Source organism: Gambusia affinis, linkage group LG18 (assembly GCF_019740435.1).
Source record: "Gambusia affinis linkage group LG18, SWU_Gaff_1.0, whole genome shotgun sequence".
Classification (NCBI taxonomy): domain Eukaryota; kingdom Metazoa; phylum Chordata; class Actinopteri; order Cyprinodontiformes; family Poeciliidae; genus Gambusia; species Gambusia affinis.
Genome location: NC_057885.1, coordinates 12,102,775 through 12,127,277, shown reverse-complemented (window position 1 = coordinate 12,127,277; position 24,503 = coordinate 12,102,775). Strand labels below are relative to the sequence as shown.

The 24,503-nt window shown below is 38.0% G+C and overlaps 1 protein-coding gene across 3 annotated transcripts in view; it reads left to right on the top strand.

Annotated features, from left to right (window-relative positions):
- The window catches only part of arap2 (ArfGAP with RhoGAP domain, ankyrin repeat and PH domain 2), a 130,831-nt gene that overhangs the window by 94,947 nt on the left and 11,381 nt on the right, over nucleotides 1–24,503 (top strand). For 2 of the 3 annotated variants that reach the window (XM_044097633.1, XM_044097632.1), the window contains exons 19-29: nucleotides 2,366–2,429; nucleotides 2,887–3,053; nucleotides 4,743–4,955; nucleotides 5,746–5,851; nucleotides 7,168–7,315; nucleotides 10,553–10,630; nucleotides 17,389–17,463; nucleotides 18,163–18,280; nucleotides 21,138–21,266; nucleotides 22,876–23,009; nucleotides 24,090–24,172. In XM_044097633.1, the coding sequence (XP_043953568.1) occupies nucleotides 2,366–2,429; nucleotides 2,887–3,053; nucleotides 4,743–4,955; nucleotides 5,746–5,851; nucleotides 7,168–7,315; nucleotides 10,553–10,630; nucleotides 17,389–17,463; nucleotides 18,163–18,280; nucleotides 21,138–21,266; nucleotides 22,876–23,009; nucleotides 24,090–24,172 (1,315 nt within the window). The remainder of the gene's footprint in view (nucleotides 1–2,365; nucleotides 2,430–2,886; nucleotides 3,054–4,742; nucleotides 4,956–5,745; nucleotides 5,852–7,167; nucleotides 7,316–10,552; nucleotides 10,631–17,388; nucleotides 17,464–18,162; nucleotides 18,281–21,137; nucleotides 21,267–22,875; nucleotides 23,010–24,089; nucleotides 24,173–24,503) is intronic. The other variant, XM_044097634.1, reaches the window with a different exon arrangement.

The following is a 24,503-nucleotide window of genomic DNA, read 5'->3' as shown; positions in this document are numbered from 1 at the left end:
ACACCAGCGGTGTCTGGAAAACGACCGGCACCAATGTTATCGACAGTAAACGTTACTAACTAAACATGATTAGAAACACAAATAACACTGTGTTCCTGTTGGCGCTCTTCTTCCGTGCTGCTCTGGCCATTTTTCTGCTAATGCACTGCCGCTTTTGCTGGCAATATTCAGTTTTTGAGGTTGGAATTGTGATTGATTTCTACCAAGATTAACTCTTCTGATAAAAAAAAAAAAAAATACTCTTGAACTGAATACATTAAGAAGGAATGCATAACTTAATAATTTGAAGTCGTGTAAGAATTCACCAAGGGAACATTTTATGACATACAAATTTTATTTTAGTGTAATAAGTAATTAATGTTGGCTACAGCACCTGCTTGCATAAATGGATAACAGCATCTAGCAGAAATCCACAGATTTGTTCTGATATTTCCAATGTGTGTTAAAAGTGTGATTTGACGTTTGTCAAAAGATGTTCCGTTACCCCATGCTTCTGATGTGCGTTGTCCTTTAGTCTCCGACCAGAGCTCTCGATTCCGGTTCCCCTCCACATGCTTGCATTTGTGAGGGAAGATGAGACGGGCATTTTCTCTCAACATCCTCAAACTGTAAATCGGCCTGTTGATAGAATGTGATTAATGGTTGTCAAGGAAACCTGATGACCCCGAGATGTTCCTCAGCTATGCTGTTATCTAACTGTGAGCTTTTGACATTTTTTTCCCATTTAGCTCCCTTACCATCTTTCTCACAGTGAGATGACAAGAAACCTACAACCTGCTTTTACTTTGAAATTTTGAAAAAGTCTGATCCATGCTCAAAGAAATAAAAGATATCATGTTTACTTATTGGGATGTTCAGGTAAAATTGAGTCATTTTCAGAGTAAGTCAATGTCAGACCTCTGATCTGGAGCACAAGGCGCAATCTCACACTGATATTTTGTCGTACATACTTCTCTACTACTAAAGCTGTATTTCAAGAACCCTACATGATTGGTCAAATGCATCATTGGGATTCAGATGATGCATGTATCACACATGAAAATAGATTAGCAATTTTTGTGCAACCTTCCAAATATTTTATTGATTGCATAGTAATGGATCTCACTCATCCAGGTCATTCTAAACATTTTATATCTGATCTAAAAGTTTAAAGTTGTTAGCCCTATTTCTATAAAAGAAGGCTAAATTGCTGTTTAACAATCCTTTTCTATTCCCAAAGCTGTTATGTCTAGTCACACATTTTTTTTCTTCTAATCAGCAAGGCTGTACGAATGACACTGTTGTAATGATGTGACTTGACTACACAATCTGACATGAAGAAAGGCAAGTCTTATAAAATATGTGATAAACTGAATGCTGATCAATTTCATTTGATTTTTTTTCCTTTCTTCACTCTAATATGTAATCTTACCAAGAAGATGTGGTACCAGAGATTGGATCAATAGTTGTCTCAGAGCATGACTTTTAATACAAATCTTATTTGCTTATTACCTGTTTTCGCTGTACTTTAAAGTCTGGTCAGATATCTTTCCAGAAGATTTAAAAAAAGAGAACAAAAATTGGTCAGATGAAATGTTACATATTTTACCATAACACTAGCATTGTTTCCTCCCTCTTGAGAGTTGGAACCTTAAAAAATGCTAAGTGAAATATTATTTTACGAGACCTTTATCAGAGTGGAGAACTACACATTGCATTGCAACACAAAAACTTGGATAGAAAGGATTAGATGAAGTACCAAATGCCTTAGGTTGTTTGACATGTTTAAATTATCACATTCTTTAATTAATTACTGTAATGAATTAATTTATTTACCTTCCATTCTATCTCCTTATGTAATATTTACCGTCATCTGTGAATTTGCAAATTAACGTTGTGAAATTGAGACCGTATTGCTTTTTACATTTGATTTAAATATATGTGTTCTATTCTTATTTTCTGCTGCATTGTGATTTCTGTTTGAATCTCAATCAACCACTTCTGCTACAGTCGACTGTGTGTAATGCTCTTCTGTTTACATCGGTACCGCTTCATGTTATGAAATATTCTTCTGCTTGCCTTTCAATAAACACAATATCTACATTTGGGTCAGTGTTAACGTATTTGAGAACTTTTTCAATTTTAAAGTACATGGACAGTATTAAAACGCAATTGAAATATTCCAGTTTCTTCTTGATTCATGATTAGGATTTGTTGTGCATATCAAGGTGTGCTATGTTTGTGACTGACTTAATGTATAAATGCATCAAAAATTTCCTTAATAATAGACACTTCTTGCATCATCTTTCAAGTTTAGCCAAATTGAGATCATACAGTTTCAAATGGCAAACCTAAACTGTCCCTTACAAACCTTTTCTTTCCCCAGCTGTCTCCACACATATCGAGGGCGAAGACAAGATCCAAGTTCTTCTGATGGTGGAAAGTGGAAGGTATGTATTTGTTTGACAAAAAAAAAAAAAGATAATTAGTGTTATGTTTATCCATTCACCAAAAGTATATTCATTAGTCAGTGTTGTTAGCTTTGAGATCGGGTTTTTTTTTGTCTTGTTAGTCCAAATCCACTTCACCTTCTGTAGCCATCTGTGGTAATTAAAGCTATGCCTGAGATAAGGAGACAAGGACTGAGATAGTAACACAATGCGGCTGAAAATTTCCAACTCCTTTTTTTTTCTTTTTAAAATAATGCAACAAGACTTTGTGCTGATGCCACTAATTGCTGTTTGTTTGTGTGTATTTCATCAAACCTCAGGGGAAGACGTAGAAGCGCTTTTGTATTCCTTTAATCTCGGCAGTCGTTTGTTAAATGATTCAGAAGTGTTTTTTCCAAACGTGTGCACCTCGGGTGATCTTCACTCAGGCTTTTGGCTGATATTATCATCTTTTCAGCAGAACAATTTACATCCACGGGTTCAACAGGATGGACTTTTCTCTGTGGCACTCTGCAATCACGCTGGCTGCCGGCACAGACGGCAGAGCGCTCGGTGACCAGCAACTGACCAAAAACGGCGTCCCTATTATAGTGGACAGCTGCATTGCTTTTGTCACTCAGTACGGTGAGTTGCCGCATATTTACCTGCAGAGCCTCAAATCTGGAAAAGTGAGTTCTGTATGACTAATGTTCAGTTTTTTTTTTTCCCCCCTTGAGGAGCTGATTCATCCAACGGAGATGAGAGTTTCAGGCTTTTTAATGTTGTCTGGCACAATGTGGTGACATTATCCTACCTCGCTTTCACAGTATTTTTAGAAATGTCGAAAAGGCAGTCCACTTTTCACCATGCTCTTGCTGTGGGACTGCTCCCAACAAAATATACAGTTCCACGCTGTCAGATCACGCTGACAGTGTTTTCTCGTTTTGTCATGTTACAACCACGAGCTTTAATTTGTTATCTCGGGATTTTAGAAAATAGAATAAAATAAATTAGCGCCCAATTGTGGAGTGGAGGGAGACGGATACGTTGATTTTCTTCCAAATAAAAATTTGAAAGGCGTATGTGCATTTGTATTTGGTCGCCTAAAATATTTGCCTATTCTGCTTTGCAAATTTGCTCAAACTAAGTGAAATTAGATCAAGAGCATTTGTGGACAGCAATTGTTGCCTCAGTATGATTTCAGTCCTGTCTTAGAAAAAATACTTTCACAAAAGTCTGAATGAAAAGAAGTAATACATTTAATAAAACCTTATTAGACGAGAACAACAATACAGTCAAAAGAGTCTGTCGAGTTTTCTCTAGCTAACAGTTAATTCAGGCTGTCTTTTATAGTTTCTGGTCAGTAGAGCTTGTGACAGTAGGTTGTTTTGTCATAGTTTCTTGGTGTTTCCCAAAAAAGGGAGGAAAGCGTTTATTGAACTATAGGTGTGAAGTTGTGGATTGCTATGCACCAAAGATAGCAATCCACAAAGATTTTGGTGCAAAGCAGAGATAGTCTTGCCATTTACTTTTTGTTAAGAAAAGGGGGGTTCTCTTTGATGCTGAAGAGGACAGCTTTGATCCTGATGAGCTCTGGGTCGGTTAGGTAGGAAAAAGATTAGTCTCGAGCATTAAGGACCCATCCCCTGCTGCTTTATGACTCTGTAAGAGTGTCTGTGCGAGAACAGCTGACCTATCTTATGACAAGACTATTCATATAATCTAAGGCTATGCTTAGAAGAGGCCGCTGCCTGGACTTTATCTGTATTATCGAATGTTGATTGGGGAAAAAGTTCAACATTTAGATGAGACCGCCAAGACACCTTGAGTCAGCTGAAGTGGTTGTGCCAGCCCACTATATGGCACTGTGATTTTAGCATGCCATTGAACGCTCATGTGCTTTTGACACTTTTCTTCCATCTCAATAGTTTCTACCTCATTTAAAAACAGTAGCCCATCTCAAATGGCCCAAGTGCTCATGCAACACTCAAATCAACTTAGAAGCTGTTGTGTTAAACTGAGCAGGTTAAGTAACATACAGTAGAATGATGGCTGTGATTGAAGGTTTCCCTGAAATTTGTAACAAAATATATAAAAGCTCAAGGGTGTCAATATTTTCGCAAAGCAGTTACCAAAACCTATATTTTATACAAACTGCCACTTTGGCAGTGCTGTTGTAAAACTGATGTAAGAAACTGTGAAATGGCGAGGTCAAGATATCTTACAGCAATACTTTTATCCTACGGTTATACAATCCAGCTCCTTTTAAGAAAAGAGAAAAAAAAAATCTGTTCTCTGCTAGATTCTTAATAAATAACCACATTCTTGATGCAGGTCTGTGCCAGGAGGGGATCTACCAGTCTCCAGGGAATCCTGCCCGGGTGTCCCTCCTCCTGGAGGAGTTCACTCGTGATGCCCGCAATGTGAAGCTGAGGAATAAGGAGCATCAGCTGGAAGATGTAACAGACACCCTGAAGCGCTTCTTATCCCAGTTGGAGGACGCACTTTTGACCAAGGAGCTCTATCCATACTGGGTGTCAGCTCTGGGTAAGTAAGGTGACTGCTACAGAAGGAAGGGAGTCTAAGACAGAAAAGAAACCAAAGGCTGTCTTAAAAAGATTCTGTATTGCAGCTTCTTTAGTGTGTAGTTATGAACCTTGAATTAGATGTCCGTTCTCCATTGTGGAGTCATAGAAACACCAACAACAAAGGGGCACACAAGCCTGAATTTGCCATAGATTTTCTCAAAACCGCATTTTTACAGGCGTCACATCCTCAGATGTGTGAAATGTGTTTGACACCACTATCCTGTGTCTCAGTGGGGAGAGTAGTCATCTTGCAATCTGAAAGCTGTGGGGTTTTTTTCCCCAGCTTCCTCCTGTCTCATCGGGGTGCCCAATTCAATGTATGAATGTGAACGTTTGGTATGACTAGAAAGGTGCTACACATATTTAGTCAATTTACTATGTGGGCTACCCAGTTGTGCCAAAGTTCCATCCATCCGGCTGTTAAAATTAGATAAAGTGCAGGACATTGGAGGTAGTCTTCCTCATTATTCACTCAATGCACCGCTACCACTGAGAGCTTAACAGCCGCTCCGCAGGATGCTGCCACCACCGTGCTTTGTGCCCCTGTTTTTAGTTTAAATGCCATTACTTTGACTCCTCCAAACATTCGTCCTTACATTGAGAGTAAATAGATCAATCTTTGTCTCATCAGGCTCTAAAACCTTCATTGGATATGTTGTTTAATCATTACGCCATCATCTTAATACAAGTGTATCATTAACGGGACACAATTATTGCAATACCTGCCGTGTTTTTGTGTGGTTTCGCAGATGAGACGGAGGAGAAGCAGAGAGTGAAGAAGTATTCGACTTTCATAGAGAGTTTGCCAAAAATCTACAGGTCGACTCTTCATGCCTTGCTTCAGCACCTGTACAGGTATGTTCACGCAAACTCACAGTTTTGGTCACAGTCAGGCATCTCAGTCCTCGTCACCAGTAATTGGAAGTGGATCGTGTCTTTCTTTCACCGCCACACTCCTCTCCTGAACCCTGCAGAAAACATGCATGTTCTAGCTGGTTTTTAATATAGCTGGTCCACAGTGAAAAAAAAAAAAAAAAAAAAAAAATCAAAATACCAAACAAAACAACAAAAAACACCCTTTAATTTGTCCTGGGAAAAGCGGTCTGGGTTTCTCTTAAGATGCAAAAGAAATTTGAGCCGTTGCATCCAAATAGCTCTCGATTTGCCATTTGTCCATTTCTAATACATCTATTGTCCCTTACTTTCTACAAAACAAAAAAAATAACTACTCTACTTTGTATAATATAACATTTTGTTATATGTTCGCCATTCACAAGTTGCTTAGTTTCCAAGACTTTGTCATAAATACTGTACAGTGGGAATTCTGGCAGGTTCTTCAAAATGCAAGCTTAATTAGAAAAGGCTGCTTATCACTGAAACAACTGTCCTTGGGTTGAAAACGCTGAATAAATTCCTTATTGTTTGTACCGTTTGCCCATATTTTCCGTCTCAAACAGATTGTGCTGCACATTATTGAAAACGCAGGCAATTAGCAAACAAATTGCAGCACTCCTCAGTACGAGTGGCTCCGTTTATGGCTCAGTGGGAATTGGTTTTTTTTGTTTTTTTTTTAACTATAGAAGTTATTCCTCTCAGCTTATTCCATGAATTTCTGATATATCCGTTCTCATTCTGCTCATCGCCTGAATATACAAAATATTTAGCTTTATTATTCAGCTTACCGATGATAAACAGCAGGTTGGTGTAAAATAAAACAATAGCAATTAGTGTTAAATGAAATGTGCATCCGAACTCTGGATGCAAAATTTAAGAGAGCCAGCTTTCCTCTCTGGATCTTGTCCCGCTGTAGCATCACAGCACAAAGCTGTTAGGTTCTTCCACCTCTAATTGGATTAAGACATGAGCACTCTGCTGTCATCATGTCTTATTCACTGATGCTCACATCACACACCTCTCCCTCAGATACCTGCACCGGTTTGTTGTCACTCAGCTGTTAATTATATGTACAGATTCAAGAATGCCTAATTGGCCCTGTGCTGAGTTTGGCCCAGAGCCTTGCATTTTATTCAATTCCAAGTGCTCTGTAAAGATGTAAGCTGCTGGTGCTCAGCTCTCTGTGTTCGTTTGCTTACCTTCAGGGTTTTGGGTTCTTTTCTTTTTTCTAAGCACTTTTTTTTTGTTTTTTTTTTTGTTTGTTTTTTTTTGTACAGGATTCAGCAGTGCTCCCACCTCAACAGAATGCCGAGTGAAAAACTGGCCGCCGTCTTCTCCTCCTGCCTGTTCCAGACGCAAGGACAGACTCCGCAGGAAATGAGCGTGATTCGTGACCTAATCAGCAACTACGTTACGCTTTTTAGTGTAAGGCAAAAACGCTTTGGTGTTTAATTCAGGTGTTTTGTGTGTGCAATTTTAAACAATTGATGAACATAAAAAAAACTTCACCAAAGCTTCAAGAAAGCTAAGTTTTACTCGCTCACTTGATATGGGTTTTCCGCCTGCGAAGTTAGGTAACATCCGTCTTCTCGTTGCATAAACACGTTGCATAAGTTGTTAAAAAAAAACTCCACTGTTTTAGCTGCTATTTTGCATTGTGTCATATGTATGCCAAATTTATTCTGCACACACTACATCTCCAAAACTAAAAACACCTACCATAAAAAATAAAATCAGGGAAGAGAAACAGAAACAGGTCAACTGGACCAAAATCCACATAATAAAATCTACCTCAAAAGATTATTGTGCATTGGGCAGTTCAATCCTGCATCATGTTCAACATGTTTGAACCTATTTATTTCGCAAATACCTAACTTTAACAAAAAGAGTGATAACAGCACTGTTACAGACCAATTTTCTTTTGGCAACAGAACAACTCTTGGTCATCTGCAACATTTCACAAGGTTTGAGAGATTTTGAAGAGACTTCAAAATGGTTTTCTTTTTCTCGTTAGTATCCTTTCTTTATGCTTTACGTCTAGGTACTGAGATGGCTAATGAAAAAGATTAACTTTGTGTCTGGTGAAAGCTTGTCTGGTGAATCTGCTGATGTTGTTTTGCCTTGCCAAAGTTAGGGGAAATGTGCGAGATTCTCCCGCTCCTGTTAAGGATCAGAATTTATGATTCCATCAATTAAGGCGAGACGTTAAGATCCCAAAGTAGCAAATCAACCCCAAACCATTACACTGCCACCACCATAAACATAGAATATGTCGATGTCATATTCTATTTATGAAATGTTGTTTGTCTTTACACAAACTAAAACAGCTTTCAAACTTTCACAGAACATTTCCCAAAAGCTTTGGAATCATCAGGATGTGATGTAAGAGAGGTGTTTATGTTCTTTTTGGTTAGTTGTGTTTTCTCCCTTGGAACTCTACCAAGAATTCACATCCCTCCTGATCTCTTTTCTTGTTGAATTATGAACACTGACCTTCACTGAGGCAACTGAGGCGTACAGTGCTTTGTATGCCATTTTAGGTTATTTTCTGACTTCCTGTTTGAACCGTTGATGGGCTCTTGGAATAACTTCCATAGGTCACCACTCTCACTGTAGCTTGCTGGATCCCAACACCCTTCAAATAACTTTGTAACCCTTCCTAGTCGGATATAAGTCGATAACTTTACTTTTTGTTTGCTCCGATGTGTGGATTGCAGGTTCTATTTGAGGGATTTCTTGACTCTGCATGTCTGTTAGTTCAACTCAAACTTATCTCAGTTCACATGGGACCACAGTTATTTTGATAACCTTTTCCCCCTCATAAGTAAAGTCATGATTTAAACTTGCTTAATAACATAATTTGGCACTCATGTTTAAATGCATGCCTGCAGCTAAATGTAAATATTTTCAAATAAAAAATGCAGATGATCCTATTGCAGCTGCAGTATGAGTAATCAGTGGAATCGCATGCAGCAATTTAGCATCTGTGGTAATGTAAGTTGCGGTTCTGCTTTTAAATGAAAGCAAATAGAAACTTTACAAAGCATGAAGCACACTCAGCCGGATGTATCAGACCAGAGTTTATCCTGACAACAGAAACAGAGATAAATCAAATATCTAAATAAGATCATATTGCAAATCTAAACCAGGCTGCAGTTATGACTTTATTTAAACTTGAACTGTCTGGGGAGCAGAACAGTTGCTGCCACATTTCCAGGACTCTCCTGTCTTTTTGCTGATGTGTATATGAGTGAGAGAGGGGGCACAGGAACACGCTTACCCTTGCAGAGCTAACATGGCTTACGGGATAAGCGGCACAGAGCAGCTGCTAATTCCCATGTGGAGCTTCCCAATCTTTCTCTTGTTTAGATGTTACAGGAGAAGCATTCGCTCCAAATCGGTTCGAGACGCCATCGTTCGCATGACAAATAGCCATTAAGCTTAGAGTGAATGCACTCGATGTGACATAAAAAGAGAGAAGACGTCTCAGTAATTAAGCCTCGGGTTTGTGCCGGATGTCGTCGGCAGACTCTTATTATCAGCCCCAAACACACACGATGAGTTTGAGAGTCTCCCCCTGTCCCCCGTCTCCTCCCCTCCCGCCATCTTCTCCACCATTTCTATGACTCTAACAAATCGAATTGTTCTTTGAAAATGATAATGAAGTTAAAAAAAAAAAAAGAACAGTTGGAAAAAGAAATGTAATTTTCCTCAACAGATCTTTATGAAAGCAGACTATTCAGTTGGAGCTGAGTGCTATCAAACATTTCCAGCCAACTTTTACTTCAGAGATTAGTTTTCGGAGGTTTTCCTGAATGATCCGCTTCTGCTACTAGAATTTTAAACCTTCCTCTGCGTTAGAGCTGCTCCTCTGTTTTCTTGTTACTGTGCCTTGCAAAAGTGCTTGCACTCCCTGAATTTTGTCAAATTTCACAATGATTTGTTTTGGACTATGAGATTCACCGAGGCTTTGTAGTGCATAATTGTGATGAGGAAAAATTATTCACATGTTTTTATTAATCATACATTTTCTCTACAAAGAAGTTTGAAAAGTGTGGCCCGCGTTCTACTGGTACTTTGCAGAAGTGAATTTTCCAGCAGGTAGCTTTCCATCTTTTCAACTCTGACCTGCTGTCCTGCTTATGAAAATCACCCTGTCATCACCATGTTTCACAATGCAGATTGCAGATGGTGTGTTCAGGTCAGTGTTTCACCACACTTCACGTGTGGCAAAAAGGACAGTTTTTATCAGTTCTCTTGTCAAAATATAGGTAACTCTTATCAAACCTTTTAATAGTTTAAAAGATTTGATTACAAACCTTTTAAACTATTCAACAACTTTACTCCTAACTTATCTGCTGTGTGTGTTGTCTGCTAAATGTCTAATTAGGTGACTTCTGAAGGCAACAAGACATACTGGATTTAATTTAGGGGTGTCAAAGTCAAAGGGGGGATGGTGGCAGATTCAGTCAAAGTTCGGAGGTCACTGTAAACGATTCGCAAAACACGTCTCATGCTCTTTCCACTTCACAATTGTACACCTCTTAGTTGTTTTATCACATAAAATCCAAATTCCCATCAAGCAAGTACAGGTGACTTAAATGGGAGCTGTTTTGTGTTCGATTGTGAACGCTGATGTGTTTTCTGTTTTGCCTCAAACAGGTCAACGAAGACCAGGTGCAACAGATGGAGACAGAGAATAGCTTCATCACACGCTGGAATGAAAAGAAGGACACAGCAGTAAGTCGACCCACACAGGCCAGATAGAACCGCGTGTTCTGTGTCTGCAAGAGCCGCTTCTGTTTGTGTGTGTGCGTGCACATCGATTTGCCTGCATGCATCATGGGACTCAAACGCGGGCTTCATTTTTCTGTTGTGTGTTTTTTTGGTTTTTTGTTTTTTCTAGCCGAAATGAGCAGGGGAGGCAGAGGGAGCAGAAGCTGGGATTTTGTTCTCGTTGACCTTTACAGCAGGTGCTTTATGCCTGAATGACGGGGAAAAGAAAAAAACCTCTTGGTTTAGATAAGCTGGTGGAAAATTAAATCCCGTGGTGCCCCTGTTGCAGAAATCAGAAAGGAGTTGTTTATGAAGGCTTTCTGCCCCCACAATCTTCCCTCCAACATGTCCGTTCTGTAGAGCATGTTGGGCCTGAGGGCTACTCAGAGGAAAGCTTCTGCAGGTAAAAACAACACAAACTAAAGAGGATGGTTAGGTCTTCATTTAAAGTAAAAAGGCTTCAAAATTGGAAAGTTTTGGGGGGTCTTGGGTTAAAATAGCTTTATGTTTGCTTCCTCTTTGAAACAATTGAGATTTCTGGAAATGTAAAAGTTGTCTCACCCACATTAAGTTAGTTCAGGTTGGTGCCCGTATTTTAGGGATGAATTAGCATTCTAAAGTGAAGCTCGGATTAATTTAATGCTACATTAATCATCTGACTTTACTTTTTCTTTGTCAGTTTTAATTACTTGCTGGTTTTTTTTTCTTCCTTGGTGTTGAGGAGCATGTGTATGTTAAGTTCAAAACAGGGATCCCACACATTCTGAAAAGTTCTGGTTTTAGGGACCAGTATTTTCCAGGTCTGGAAGAACATGAAACAAGACAAGACATACTCATGTCTGCCTTTTTTTCCCCTTTGTTCTTCTTTCCGCCTTCTTCTTTTGTATACTTCCTTGTATGAGGACAGATTCTCCCTTGAGTCACCATTCCCTTCTTCCCTCCCTCCTTTGCTTCCTTACGTGTATATTTTCTTGCTTCCTTTGGTCCTTTTTTTCCATTGTTTCTTTCTTTCATTCCCTTCACCCCTCATCTCATTTCATACCTTCCTTGCATGTGTCCTTCCCTCCTCTTAATCCTTCCTTCTTACCTTCCCCCCTTCTGCCGGTCCTTCCTTCCTAGCATGACTTCGTGTGAATAGAGCCCAAACTGATGATATGCATATTTGCACTAATTCAACTTTGCTTTCTTCTTTTATAAAAACCATTTCTATATTCATATCTACATTAATAAAAAAAAACAAAAAACTTTACTTCTCACAAATTACATGAGTATATTTATAATTTAAATGTACATTGAAAGCAAAGTAGAACTTGTTTGTGTCTAGAAAAGTATAGGTTTTTTACATTAAATATTAGTCGGGACCAAAGCCACAGACTGAAATGCTATTTTTTTTTTCTTTGCATCTTTCCATTTTACTGCAGAGCATCTCCTCACCACTCTCGTCTGAAAATGTGATAAAAGTTTATGAAAATGTAATTTGCCACCCACAGGTTTATAAAGGTTGGACTCGCAGTGCTTTCCTATTTATTTATGGTGTGTCTGAAGCCTATATAAGCTGTCACATAAAATGGAACTTCACTTGGCTTTTTTAATCACTGATTTACTCGGCGGTGAGGTTTTTTTTTTTTGGGATAGAAAACAATAAAAGATTATGTTTCAGTTTAAGCCTTTTAATTTATCTTTCATTGGAGCAATTATCAAGGTTCAGGTTTTATGTAAGGCCCTCAGATTTCAAATTTGTGGCATTTTGTCTCCTGAAGATAAAACAATCACAGGCATAAGAGCTGTTTTTCTGCTGCAATATTTCAGCTTGATTAAAATGTTGTAAAATCATTTTAATTCCTGATGTAGCTTTAACAATCACATTAATCGCTGTTTTCTTATGTTTTGATAACCATATTTATCATAATAATGTAAAGCCGCACTTATGACTACCAATGAGTCAAAAACAGTGAGTTTCTAATTGTGATTTTGTCATATAAAGTCATGGATTGCAGATCATTATATATGATCCAACTTCTTCAGATTGCTGTTTTACAGTATTTGTTGTCCTTTAGGGTTAGGAGTAATTCCAGCTCATTCAAATATCTGCAGCAAGGGGGCGCTGTGTGGCTCAGTAGGTAGAGCCCGTGCAGCATGTGCAGAGGTTGTGGTTCTGGGTTTGATTCCCAATGTTGGGAATCTCTCTCATCCCTTTTTCCTGTCCAGGCCACTAGATCCTATAATTTTTCTTTTTAAATTCTGGCACAAGAAACTTTAAATTCATAAAATTACGTGTTGTTTCTGCTTCATCTCTTCATTGTTTACCTGATTTTATATATCTAGAGATTTGCATGGTCAAGCTCCTGAATGAAGTCTCTATAGGGCTGAGTGAAACCATTCAGATGTGGATTATAAGACGTTTTTCTTGTTTGCTTTTCTTCAAAGAAATCTTCGACGCTGACTATATTGTCGAACTGCAGCAGTATTTAAGTGTAAGATCATGCCTCTGGGAATTTTTACCCACCTGTTCCAGGCACGTCCTTTAATTTGGAGGACACTGTACTGGATTTTTGAATATTTAACCACTTTTGTGATATATTATTAAGGCAAATTCATGCTAGTACTGGGAATGATTCCTACTAAACTGTGTATTGCAAAAAAATCTTGGGAAATAAAAAAAAATATATCTACCGAAGAACAAATCTGGATAATTGGCTTACTCCTACTTAATTTATTTAAGCGTTCCTCCTTCAGATTTCTCATTGTGGGCAACATCCGTTTCCCTCCCTCATACAATGTGGTGCATCCAGATGCTAACACTGCTTTGTAGTTTTACTTCAAATCCAACTTAGCAAGTGAAAAGTGATTTTCAGTTCATGTTCAGTTCATTTTCTCAACAAAAATGTTGCAAAAAGTCACAATTAAATTATCTTTAGAAAAAAAGAAGCATAAGCAAAATCCAAATGAGACATTAAGTCACTTTTATTCTTTGCTTAGTTCCCTCTGCAGCTGCTTTGAGTTGCTCAGTCAGAGTGTACTTAAACTCAGCTGGACGTCCAGCTAAGTGCTGACATGCCATGCTAATCTTCCATTCATTGTTATTGTAGCAGTAGAGAAATATTAGAGCAGTGCTTGTGCAAATATTGAGTCACTGGCAGTTGTCTATTGAATCTGAACCACAAATTAGGAAGACCGTCTGTGGAGGACGTCTAGAAATCTTCAACCTTTTTGGACTGAAAGGTTGCTTTCCATGTTGCAGATTGCTTCCTGGCTGGTCTAAAATTTTGCAAGCAAATTTTAGTTATGAAGTTCATTCAAGTAAATCCAAGAAATAGCTTTGAAATGTTGCTTTAATTTTTTGTGGAAACAAAGTTAGCCAATACAGCAAGAAACTTTTTGAATAAGTATTTCCCCCCGTACCATTTATTTACCACGGTTGTATGAATTGAAGGGTTTTTAGCAGCACCAGACTTTGACTTGGCCATTAGATTTTCTTTTAACGTTTGTCAGAGATGAATATAATGCTGTGAATTGGTTTGTTGTCCTGCTGCACTACCCTAGTGTGGTTATGATGAAATTTCTGAACTGATGGCTAGAAAAACTCCTCCTGTATTTTCGGGATATAGAGCAAAATTCATGGCTCCATCAGTTGGACCTAACGCAACAAAGCAGACCCAGAACACGATGGCAACACTGCCATGTTTGACTCAAAATTAGTTTTATATTTAATTTTATTTCAAATTTAATGAAACACTTAGCTTCCACAGACTCCAGTTGAATCCCGACACTCCTAAGAATATTTTTCCCAAATGTCCTTTCAATCGGAACAGCATTTTTTGGCACAAGGAAGTGTTTCTTTCTCACTATTTCATTATGAACACTGATGATAACAAAGCCAAGAGTGGCTGCAGTTTTTCAGATGTTCTTTTGTGAGCTCCTGGATGAGCCAGCGATTTACTTTTGGAGCGATTTTGTGAGCCAGGCCAACCACGATGAAGTTCACCGCTGCTTCATGTTATCTCAATAATAATAATGCGCATATACTCTAGTAACTCTTTTTTTTTAAGGTTTTGTTGGCTCTAGTGGCCTTTATTTGAATGTAGTTAGACATGAAAGACGGTAATCAGAGAGGGAGAAGACATGCGGCAAATGTTGCCTGCCCGGGAATCGAACCTGCGACCACCGCCACATTAATTATGTCCTCAATATGTGGGTCGTGTGCTGCCTCTGCGCCACCACAGCGCCCTTTACTCTAATAACTCTTAAAAACAAAAAACAATGTTTTAACAAAGGGGGTAGTTTCTTTTTAAAGTGGGCCAAGTTGGGAAGGTTTTGATCTCTTCTTTTTGTTATCACTTAAAATTTTATTTTTGTGTTCATCAGATTGTCTCTGTCTAATTACAACAATTAACAATTAACTTGATGTAATGAAGTGGTAAAGGCAAAAACAGCAGAAATCTGGAAGGAAGCAAACACATTTTCACAGCTCTGTATTCTGCAGGCGAGGTCCTGAAGGTTCTGATCAATGGAAGGGAATGGCGAGCATCCTTTAGAGGACAGGACAGCTCAGTGTACAGTGAGCAGTAAGTGAATCAGCGATATAATGAGGAGCAAGGCAGTGTCATGCCTTTTAAGCTTGTACTGACTCTAAAATCGATACCCCGCATTCACAACCAGCACAGGATTGGCTTTAATTAACTCCAAAAATGCCTGGATTCTGTCTAATTTTCTTCACTCGCAGCGCCGCTGATTCCGTGGTCTCAAAGAGATCTTGCAGCCTTCACACAAAAGTGAATAGAAGGAGAGCAAAAGAGGACAGAGCGTAACAACGTGGCTCCATATCCGCATGTGACATTTTCACAATTACAGCTTTTTGCTCCATTGGTTTAAATGACTGTAATTTCCGAGTCATTTTTGGGCCACAGGAGTCAGGAGGGGCCCTATCCCTCTTATTATAAGACAGCTCAAGCCATTAATGGACCTCGGTTCACCTGCCCATTGAAATGACAAAGGGAATGTAACTGCAATTTCAAGGTGGTTAAGGAAAAAGGAACCTCTTCATGCTCACTTAGTTCTCAATTTTTCTGGAGAAAGAGAGATTTCCAAACCTTGCAAACGCAGAATCATTGTCTGGAATACAAGTTTATTTAAAATATTTATTTAATTTGAGGGAGTTTTAAGCCAACACAATAGGAAGACGTGTCAGCATTTATGCAAATGAATTGCATATTACTGTTTAACAATGGCAGTCTCAAGCTGGAAAAAATAAGTCCACATCATTTAATTTGTATAATAAAACAATCTCCTTCTGTTGAGTGGTAAGTTTGATATGGAAATATGAGAAATGTAGTTTTTATCCAAGTATATATTTTTTTTCTTTCAAAAATGAAAAATAATCCTTCAGTCTCCTGAACGTGTACTGACTGTTGTCTTGTGCAGTCAGATGGTTCATTTTAACATTTAGTCTGCAAATAATCTTTGTAAATTTAAGCCAGACCTATTTTGATCAGGTATTTTTGTTCCTTGAAAACATAAAGTGGTCACTGAATTGGAAACTTGTAAGATACATGACTCAGATTTGTTTGATTTCTTGCGAAACAGCAAAGGGAACCAATCAGCACCAAGTTGTTAAAAAAGATTAAATTGTAATCAAAATATACGAGAGCTTCTTCCACCCACTTTTCATTCATTAAGATCTAGTAAAATTCTCATTAGTTAAAATCCTGATTATAATTTTAAAAAATAAATAAGAGGGAGATGATAGTGGCCAAGATAGTTATAGAAAGGGTCATGCAAAACTATTAGAACAATATTGACATAATATATTGATGGTTGAATGTATGTTGCTGTGGTAAAAGAAGCAAAATAATGGTAGATGACAATGAGTCATAACAGTAACTCATTGTAACAGTGAGAAATTGTGGGATTGTCTATTGAGCACATTCTGTGTTGCAGGTCTCTGCTTTGAGATACTATATATTCGTTTCATTTGCCTCCTTTTCTCTAAACTTTATAAACTAGCATTAATGTAGCAGTGATGAAACGACTACCATGGTGAAATGTAGGATTAGAAATTTTTATTACCATTTTAACATGAAGTCAACATCCAGATATTTTTCCCCCACTCTTGTATAAAACATGATTCTTCTGCTGTTCACATGTCTGGATCTGGCTGTAGCAGCGTTAGCGTTCAAGGTTTCTCTAGCTTCTTCAACAGTGAACATCCCAATTTTTTTTTCTTCCATTTATTTTCATAAACCTACAAATTTTTAAACACTTTTTCTTTTATTTATTTGACTTTTTAGGTTTTGTTTAGACGCAAGGGTTTTTATTGACCACAGGGCCATTTTCTGGCACTTAACCTTTTTCTGTTGTGACAAAAACAGGGGAACGAATACACGTGTCTTCAGGTGTGCCCTCTAAACCTCCTCAAACTCAGCTAGCTTCAATGCGACTCTTGAGTGAAGATTTGTGTTTGGATTGGAGCTTTTGACCTGTGCCCCTTCTTGTTTCTTCTCTCTTTAGTGAGTTTGGCTTTTTATTCACACTACATTTTATTTTGCCTCCTGCTTTGAAGAGAACCCCTCTGGCTCCTACAATTACTTTTAACAATTTCTCTCACTCGTCTCTAGTTTTTTTTTTTTTTTCTTTACCGTGTTGGAGCTGGATTTCTGTAAACAAAACAACAAATCACTTGACTGATGCATTTTTTTTCCCCCTCCCTCATCCTTTCTCTCCAGTTCTGCCCAGCAGGGGATTTGATCTTCGAGGTGTATCTGGAAAAGCGTGAGCCGGAGCAATGTTGTTTAATAAAGGTGAGCGTGTGTGTCTTATGCATAGGCCGCTGCTTTGTGGAAGCCCTGATGTAAAGGGATGGGGGAAGTAAGAGAGAGCAAGAGCGGATAGAGGTTGTTGAGGGTGAAAGAGTGGGTTGAACAATAAATGGAGGTTGATGGAACAAGGCTGAGACATCTGTGGTTTAACCTGGTGGGATTACTGCCGCTGAAATGAATCAAAAACAAACTAATCAAAGAAATCTGCTTAAATTGTGCAAGTAATTGCGTTTTCCGTGGGGTGCTGGCAGTTGAAGGTCACAGACTCCCGATCTAATGTTTGCTGCAATCCTTAAGAGGGTTTATGTTCAGATAAAAGCTGCAGAGAAAGTTTGGTGGCAGTTTTCTCGTTGTTCAGACAGGTATATCTTTGGCTCACTCCGTCATGTACAATGAATTGCTTTGCATAAATCCATATTTTGTTTTTTATTTTTTATTTTATTTAAAGTTTTCAAGGTTTAGAACATACAGATAAACAGACAGATGTAACCCAGATGCACAGGTCATACGTAAAACATTCCAGTTGACAAATGGTGTACACACATAGCAAATGTATACAAAGTCACATACATGAGAATACATACACTCATTAAGGAGAGGCTGAGGGGAGAGTCCATGTTTTTTTGATATTTTCTCCTTGTGACAATTTTTTTCTTCATTTTCCATTTTGCTTTGTGGTAGCTCTCTCCAAGTATGCGGTCTTGCGAGCTCGCAGAGACTGCGCTGAGTATGAGAAACGACACCTTTAAGGCAGATGACTTGTGGACCACCTTTGAAGTTATAGAAAACGGAGAACTAGGTATGCAAGATTTTGTTATTTCTTTGCTTATTAAAATCACTCGAATAGTGGAATTCAAGTTACATCATATTAAGGGTGCATGATGCGGCACGTATGATACAACGTGTCAGATTAAATTGTGTTAAGTTCTAGGAAAAAGATTTAGAAAAGCAAGAAAATCAGGAAAAAAAACAAAAAAACAACTTAGGCGTGAAAAAATGATACGTTTTATTTAGAACAAAGAAAAAAACGTATTTTCTCTCAAGGCATTTCGCAAGAAAATGGGGTCTAATTTGACTCCAATTACAAAGCAGAAATTGTGGTTCGCTACATTTCAAATTAGTGGAATTCATTCAGTATTTCATTGCATACAGTATTGCAATGAAATGCTGTAGTCATATTGATATAAAAAATGATGTACAGTTCAGTTCAGGCTCATTTATAAAACCTGTTTACATCTAAAAGTATAAAAAAATCTAAAAACACAATAATCCTTTAGCATCGCATTGCTGTATTTTAACCAAAACCTTTTTGTATATGAGTCTGTATAATAACAGAGAAGTATTATAGTTTCTTTAAAGACATTTCACTGGAAATCTAAGCAAACATAAGTTACAGTGGTGTGAATAAGTATTTCCCCTTTTACAGATTTCTATGGTTTTTGATAACCTGACCAAATATCAAAATGATTTTTAAATTATGATTTCCTTCTATTCATTAACATATAAATGCTTTTGAAATTAACCTGGTCTTATTTTGAAAATGGTGTTAACCAACAGTTTTGGAAAATGAAGTTCAGTTTCACAGCCGTGCCTCAGTGTGATGTGACCTTTAGAATAATGAAATTGCTTAAATGGAATCTGTCTGACAACATAAAGCAGGCTATGTCAAAAAGCAATACATGATGCCCATATTAAGAAAAGTAAATAAATCAAGAGGAGAAGCAAAGTCATTGACATTTATCATTCTTTAAAGGGCGGCAGAATGATAAATTCTGACTCTGTGATTGGCTGAGCAGTTCCCCAAAAGTGCGACAGCGACTCATCCATAAGATTTTAAAACACTGTCCACAGTTAAGGTTGCTATTAATTCACCTTAACCGGTTAAGATTCAATATTGAGAAACATTTCTTATTGTTCTTATTGTTCAGTCTTTTCAAGTCATTACGTGAAACAAAATGTTCCCACTGTAGTCTTATAATGTGCTTTTCATTCACATCTGTTTTTCCAATAACCCTCTTTGTTTTTTGCTGCTAAAATATAATTACTAAAATTGCTTTCATGGTTAATTTTGTCAGGTCCTGCTGTGTTTTTTTTTTTTGCTCGAAGCACTGCATGAACTTTTTCTCATGCGAGACATGTTGCCAGGGAGAGCAGGATTTCATTTTTTGACACCGAGCTCCTTTGGAATAATGTTTAAAAGGGAATTACAACATTTTGGAAAATGTTGTAAATTTTGCAATTTAAATGGTGTTAGAGCAGAGTCGACTACCTCAATAAACTGATGCCTGGTTTGACTTTTAAAGATTATTTTGTGCCTATGAACTACAGTAATTCTGAGGACTTCACATTGTTTCTTAAACTTGTGTTGTAACTCAAGGGCAAGATTTACAGATTTAAACGTTCTGCTGTGGTCCGCTTTGTGTCCAATTAGTGTCACGTTACCATTTATGGTTGGCATTTTGTTGCGTGGCACATGAAAAGAACAGACCCTCATTCATTGGCCTGGTGATTAGGAGATTATGCTATCTCTTTAATGAACCCAGTGTCTGTGTGAACGCGGCGGCACGCTGAGAAATTATCCGAGCATCATTGGTCTGATGATATGCACATTAATTAATCATCGGTGCCATCGTATGTCATAGATTACCTTCATCTTTCTTGCATGATTGACCTAGAGAGCTGACCCGCCTCATTTCACATTAATAGGCTGCGACAGCTCCTTGTGCTTCACACTTCACCATTTGATCATAGAAGAGAACCACGCAAAGAGGAAAGTCAGATTCGTCACAAAGCTGCTAAGCTCACGCGTCCCCCGTGCACTTTTCATCAGTTCACATGGAGTTTACACCTCAATCTTCTGTTTATTTTCCTTCTCAAAAAGTTCCAAAGGACACGCCGTCCTCTTCTAACAGCGAAGGTGTGTTGAATACTAAATATATATATTTATATATTTGCTGACAGATCCGAATATTTCCCACGCCAAACCAGCACGTCTCAGGAAGGATAAACAGATAAACAGGCTGCGGCTTGACAGGTTTTGCTCGTAAAACCGCAAAGAGGGGAGAGGGAGTGCGTTAATTAGTCATCATGGTGAATAGCTTCAGATAAACACGGTTAACGAGAACAATGGGCAGAAAAAGGGGGAAGCTAATATTTGTTGGGAAAAGAGGAACTAATTCCATGGCCCGGGTCTGCAGAGATTCCAGCTCTGAGATAAGCTCTGTGTTATTAATAAGTTATGCCACTGTGGCTCTCTTTACCTCCTTTGGTTAGGAAAAACACGGGGGTGTAGAAACGGAACCATCAGAGCAGAGGAGGCAGTACACAAATTATCAGCTGTTTTTGGCTGACAGCATGCACCCTGTTCACCAATTAGGAGGAGATAATAGGTCTATTTTTCACATGAGTGTGTTTTTATAATCAGCTCCTGATATGATGTAGATAATTTAAACTGCTCTTTAATGACAAAGGGAGGAACAACAAGATCATAATGTTGCTGGGTTTACATGTGTTCGTCTTGGGTGTGAATTGGCGCCTTGCATGTCGAATTCGAGTAAGGTCAGAGGACAGAATGGCTTTGTTGTTGCTTTTTTGGGGATCTTTTTCGTTCCCTGTCACAATAATTGATCACAAAGTTTGTTGTTCTCTTTCAACAGAGCGACCACTGCACCACAGTGAAAAGATTCTTGAGCAGGTGCTGGAGTGGAGTACTTTGGACTGCCCAAGCTCTGCTTTTCTTGTTATAAAGAAATTTGCAGGCGCCAAAAGAATGGCTGGAGGAAAAGGTAAAGTATGCAGCCAATGAAGCCCTTACAGTAAATCCCTGTGTACACACATTCAGGCATTATTCACTGTGGGACCAGAAACTGTGGGATTATGTTTATTATCAGTAATACATAACAAAATCCTCCTCCAGAAAGTGTCACAAGATCCAACGTTTACATAATGTTTTGCCCAGAAGAAATGAAGGGTTAGTAAAATACTCTGACATCTGTAAGTAAAGAGCAAAATGATTCATCGCCGAAAAGTGACAATTAAGCAGTGGAAACGTGTTGCTAATTAGAGTTAGCTAAAAGTAGCTTTTGCTGTAGGAAAATATTAACTTGTGGAAAAGTTGGTTAGAACAAAATGGATTGGTTATGACTATTACAACACAGACATTAATGTTAAGCTAGAATGAAATCAGTATCCATATACATTATATTTCTAAACTATAACTAAGTTACAGATGTATATATTCAAAGCAATGTTAACTAGGTTAATTTGGCTAAACGTTATGAATAAGCAATGATAAAAAGAGACTCCTCCCACCCCTGTTTTATTTTGTGCATATTTTGCGTATTTATGTCAAAATACTGTCAATTATTTGGAGTATTCAGATTAGTAGTGTTACTATGAGAACTATAGTTGCTAACAACCAAAAGAATAACTAAACCATATATTAAAATAGAGAATGTATTCGCACACAATGCACTTTTCCACAGTTTGCTCAGATATGGCCCCAACTAATGAACAGAAACAATGTGTGCAATTTAATATCTGTAAGCATCAAGCTGTTCTGTGACAGCCCGTATTTGTTGAAGGACTCAACAGAGCATCATGAAGATCAAATTACACAAAATGGGTATGGTAGAAATGCAGATGAAATTACCCAAATAAAAAAAAAAATGTAAAAAAATGGCAAAAAGAACTCTAGTGTTTGAGTTTCCAAAAATATATCGCGGAGTCGCAGCAAACCTATCGAAAGAGGAACTCAGATCAGACTAAAATTTTAACATCATGTGAAAACTAATACTGCATGCCACTTCAAAAACACCATCCCAAAATTTAAACGTGGTCGTAGGAACTGAAAGAGAAGCTATTCATATTCAATTGGAAGTTAGACTGAACTATAGACAGAGCAATCCTGGACAAAAACATCCTGAAAGGATGCAAAAGACGGCAATTCTAAACCCAGTGCATTAATAGAATGGTTTAAATCAAAGCATTCATGCCAAATTATTAATCCAAACAATTCATAGGAAGACTTGAAAATTGATGTTCCCAGATGTTCTATATGAAATCTGACTTCATTTTTGGAAAACTAATTTTGCTAAATATGCGAATATGGTTGAGACACACTCCCAAAGTACAACAAAACTTAGTGGAAGATATTAACTCAAGGGACCTGCATGCTATACGTTTCAGATTTTAGTTCAAATTTTTGTTCAAATTTTTCAAAGTCTGTATCTTTACTTCCACTTCTCAATTCTGCACAAAATAAAATCTCAATAAAATGCATTTGAATGTGGAGACATTCTAGGGTTAGTATGATGTTTGCGAGGCCCAACAAATCCATAGACGCTCTATTTCCTCATGTTCTGCAGCATGTTTCCATTACTGTTTTTTCAACAGACCCGCAACAGTTTCTAAAGAGCGACTATCTGAAGTTCAGTGATGGATCCTCCAAATTGCTCTCGGGTCACAAATTCCAGGACAAGTACGTTGTACTTCGCTCAGAGAAGCTGCTTCTTTACAGGGACATCAAAGTAAGTACCCCCTTTTTTAGTAAAGGCTTCATACACTGTCACATTCCCCCAGCAAAGACTTTTAACCATTTGGGATTTATTTTTTCTTGCTTGTGAATGCTAGTCCCTTGGAGGACTGACATCCCAAGGAAATATTTAAAAAAAAGGTTTAGAAACTTCTTAGAAAAAAAAAAAAAAACACAAGCGCCACAGTGGAGCATACATCACTGCAACCTAATAGACCCAAACCCAGCCAGTCTCTGCGACATCTCGTGTATCTGTTTCATATATCCCTGAGAGTAGTCTGGAGTTCTCAGATTTTTAAATTACAGAGAAAAAATAAAACATACTGATGGCAGCAGGCTCCATATTTCTTTCCCCAAACCCCCCTTTTTTTTTTAAACAAAAAGAAAGAATGCAGAATTTGCGGGAGAGAGGACCAGCAGGATCGAGTTCCCTGGAGGGCTTTTCTTCTCGGCACATTTCTTCAGTTGAAACATGGGATTCGTAAAGGAGTGTGAAGAAGTGTTAATAATTGATGGAAGGGCTGCCTGTAGGGTGGGAGGGGGTAGTGTAGGTAGGAGGCAAAATGAGTAGGAACGATATATTTATAAATATACATTTCCTTGTGTGTGTGTGAGAGAAAGAGGGGAGTTCTTGCTCTGTGAGTTTCTCTAAATATGAGGTTGCAGAAGAATGTGGCTAATTACTGCATAAATACAAGGTAAATTAGAAGTGTTACTGCAATTTAATTGATATTCTTTGGCCTCTGCAATTATTGCCAGGTCTGTATTTAGTGCAAATTATGCTGGATGAAACGGAGAACGGGGTGTGGGTTTTGATGTGTAGGTGTCAGAAGCAAGCTCTAACTTTGATTTTGTTTGCTTTGTTCTCCTTCACTTTGTTCTTTGGCAGTCGGAGGATTGGGTTTGCCGGTAATGATTCAAACTGATTGCTGCCTTTTCTGTGATTGTTACCTCGTGATTTTAGTTTAGCTCGTCATGTTTTCTTTTTACTTATATTTTTATTGCCAAAATGTTCATCTGTGTCTTATTTCTCTTGTCTGTTCTCGCCCTCGTTTTTTTTTTCTTCTTTGTACAGAACACTAAAGCGGAGAAAGAGATTCAGCTGAAGATGGTAAAATGTTACCTGGGCCTGAAGAAAAAGCTCAAACCTCCATGCAAGTGAGCAGTAAAATTTTCTTTGAATTCTGAAGTCTACAAATGTCTAGAAATGAAAAACAAAAACAACTCGTATCTAGAATTTGATCTCGGTGGCATTGTGTCTTCACTGTTACCTTTTACCTGTTAGGTAAACTGGTACAGCTGTAGTAGTGGAGTGACTTTGACAGAAATCCAATTCAAACCTAAAGTTATTATAGGTGTAGATCGAACATTTGGAGCAATATGTGAGCAAATAGGTGTTAAATAATGAGCTTTAATGGAATCATGCATGTCTGGGGTTCACAGTAGAATGCTTCATCAATTGTCCAGTTTGCATTTGAATGACATGAAC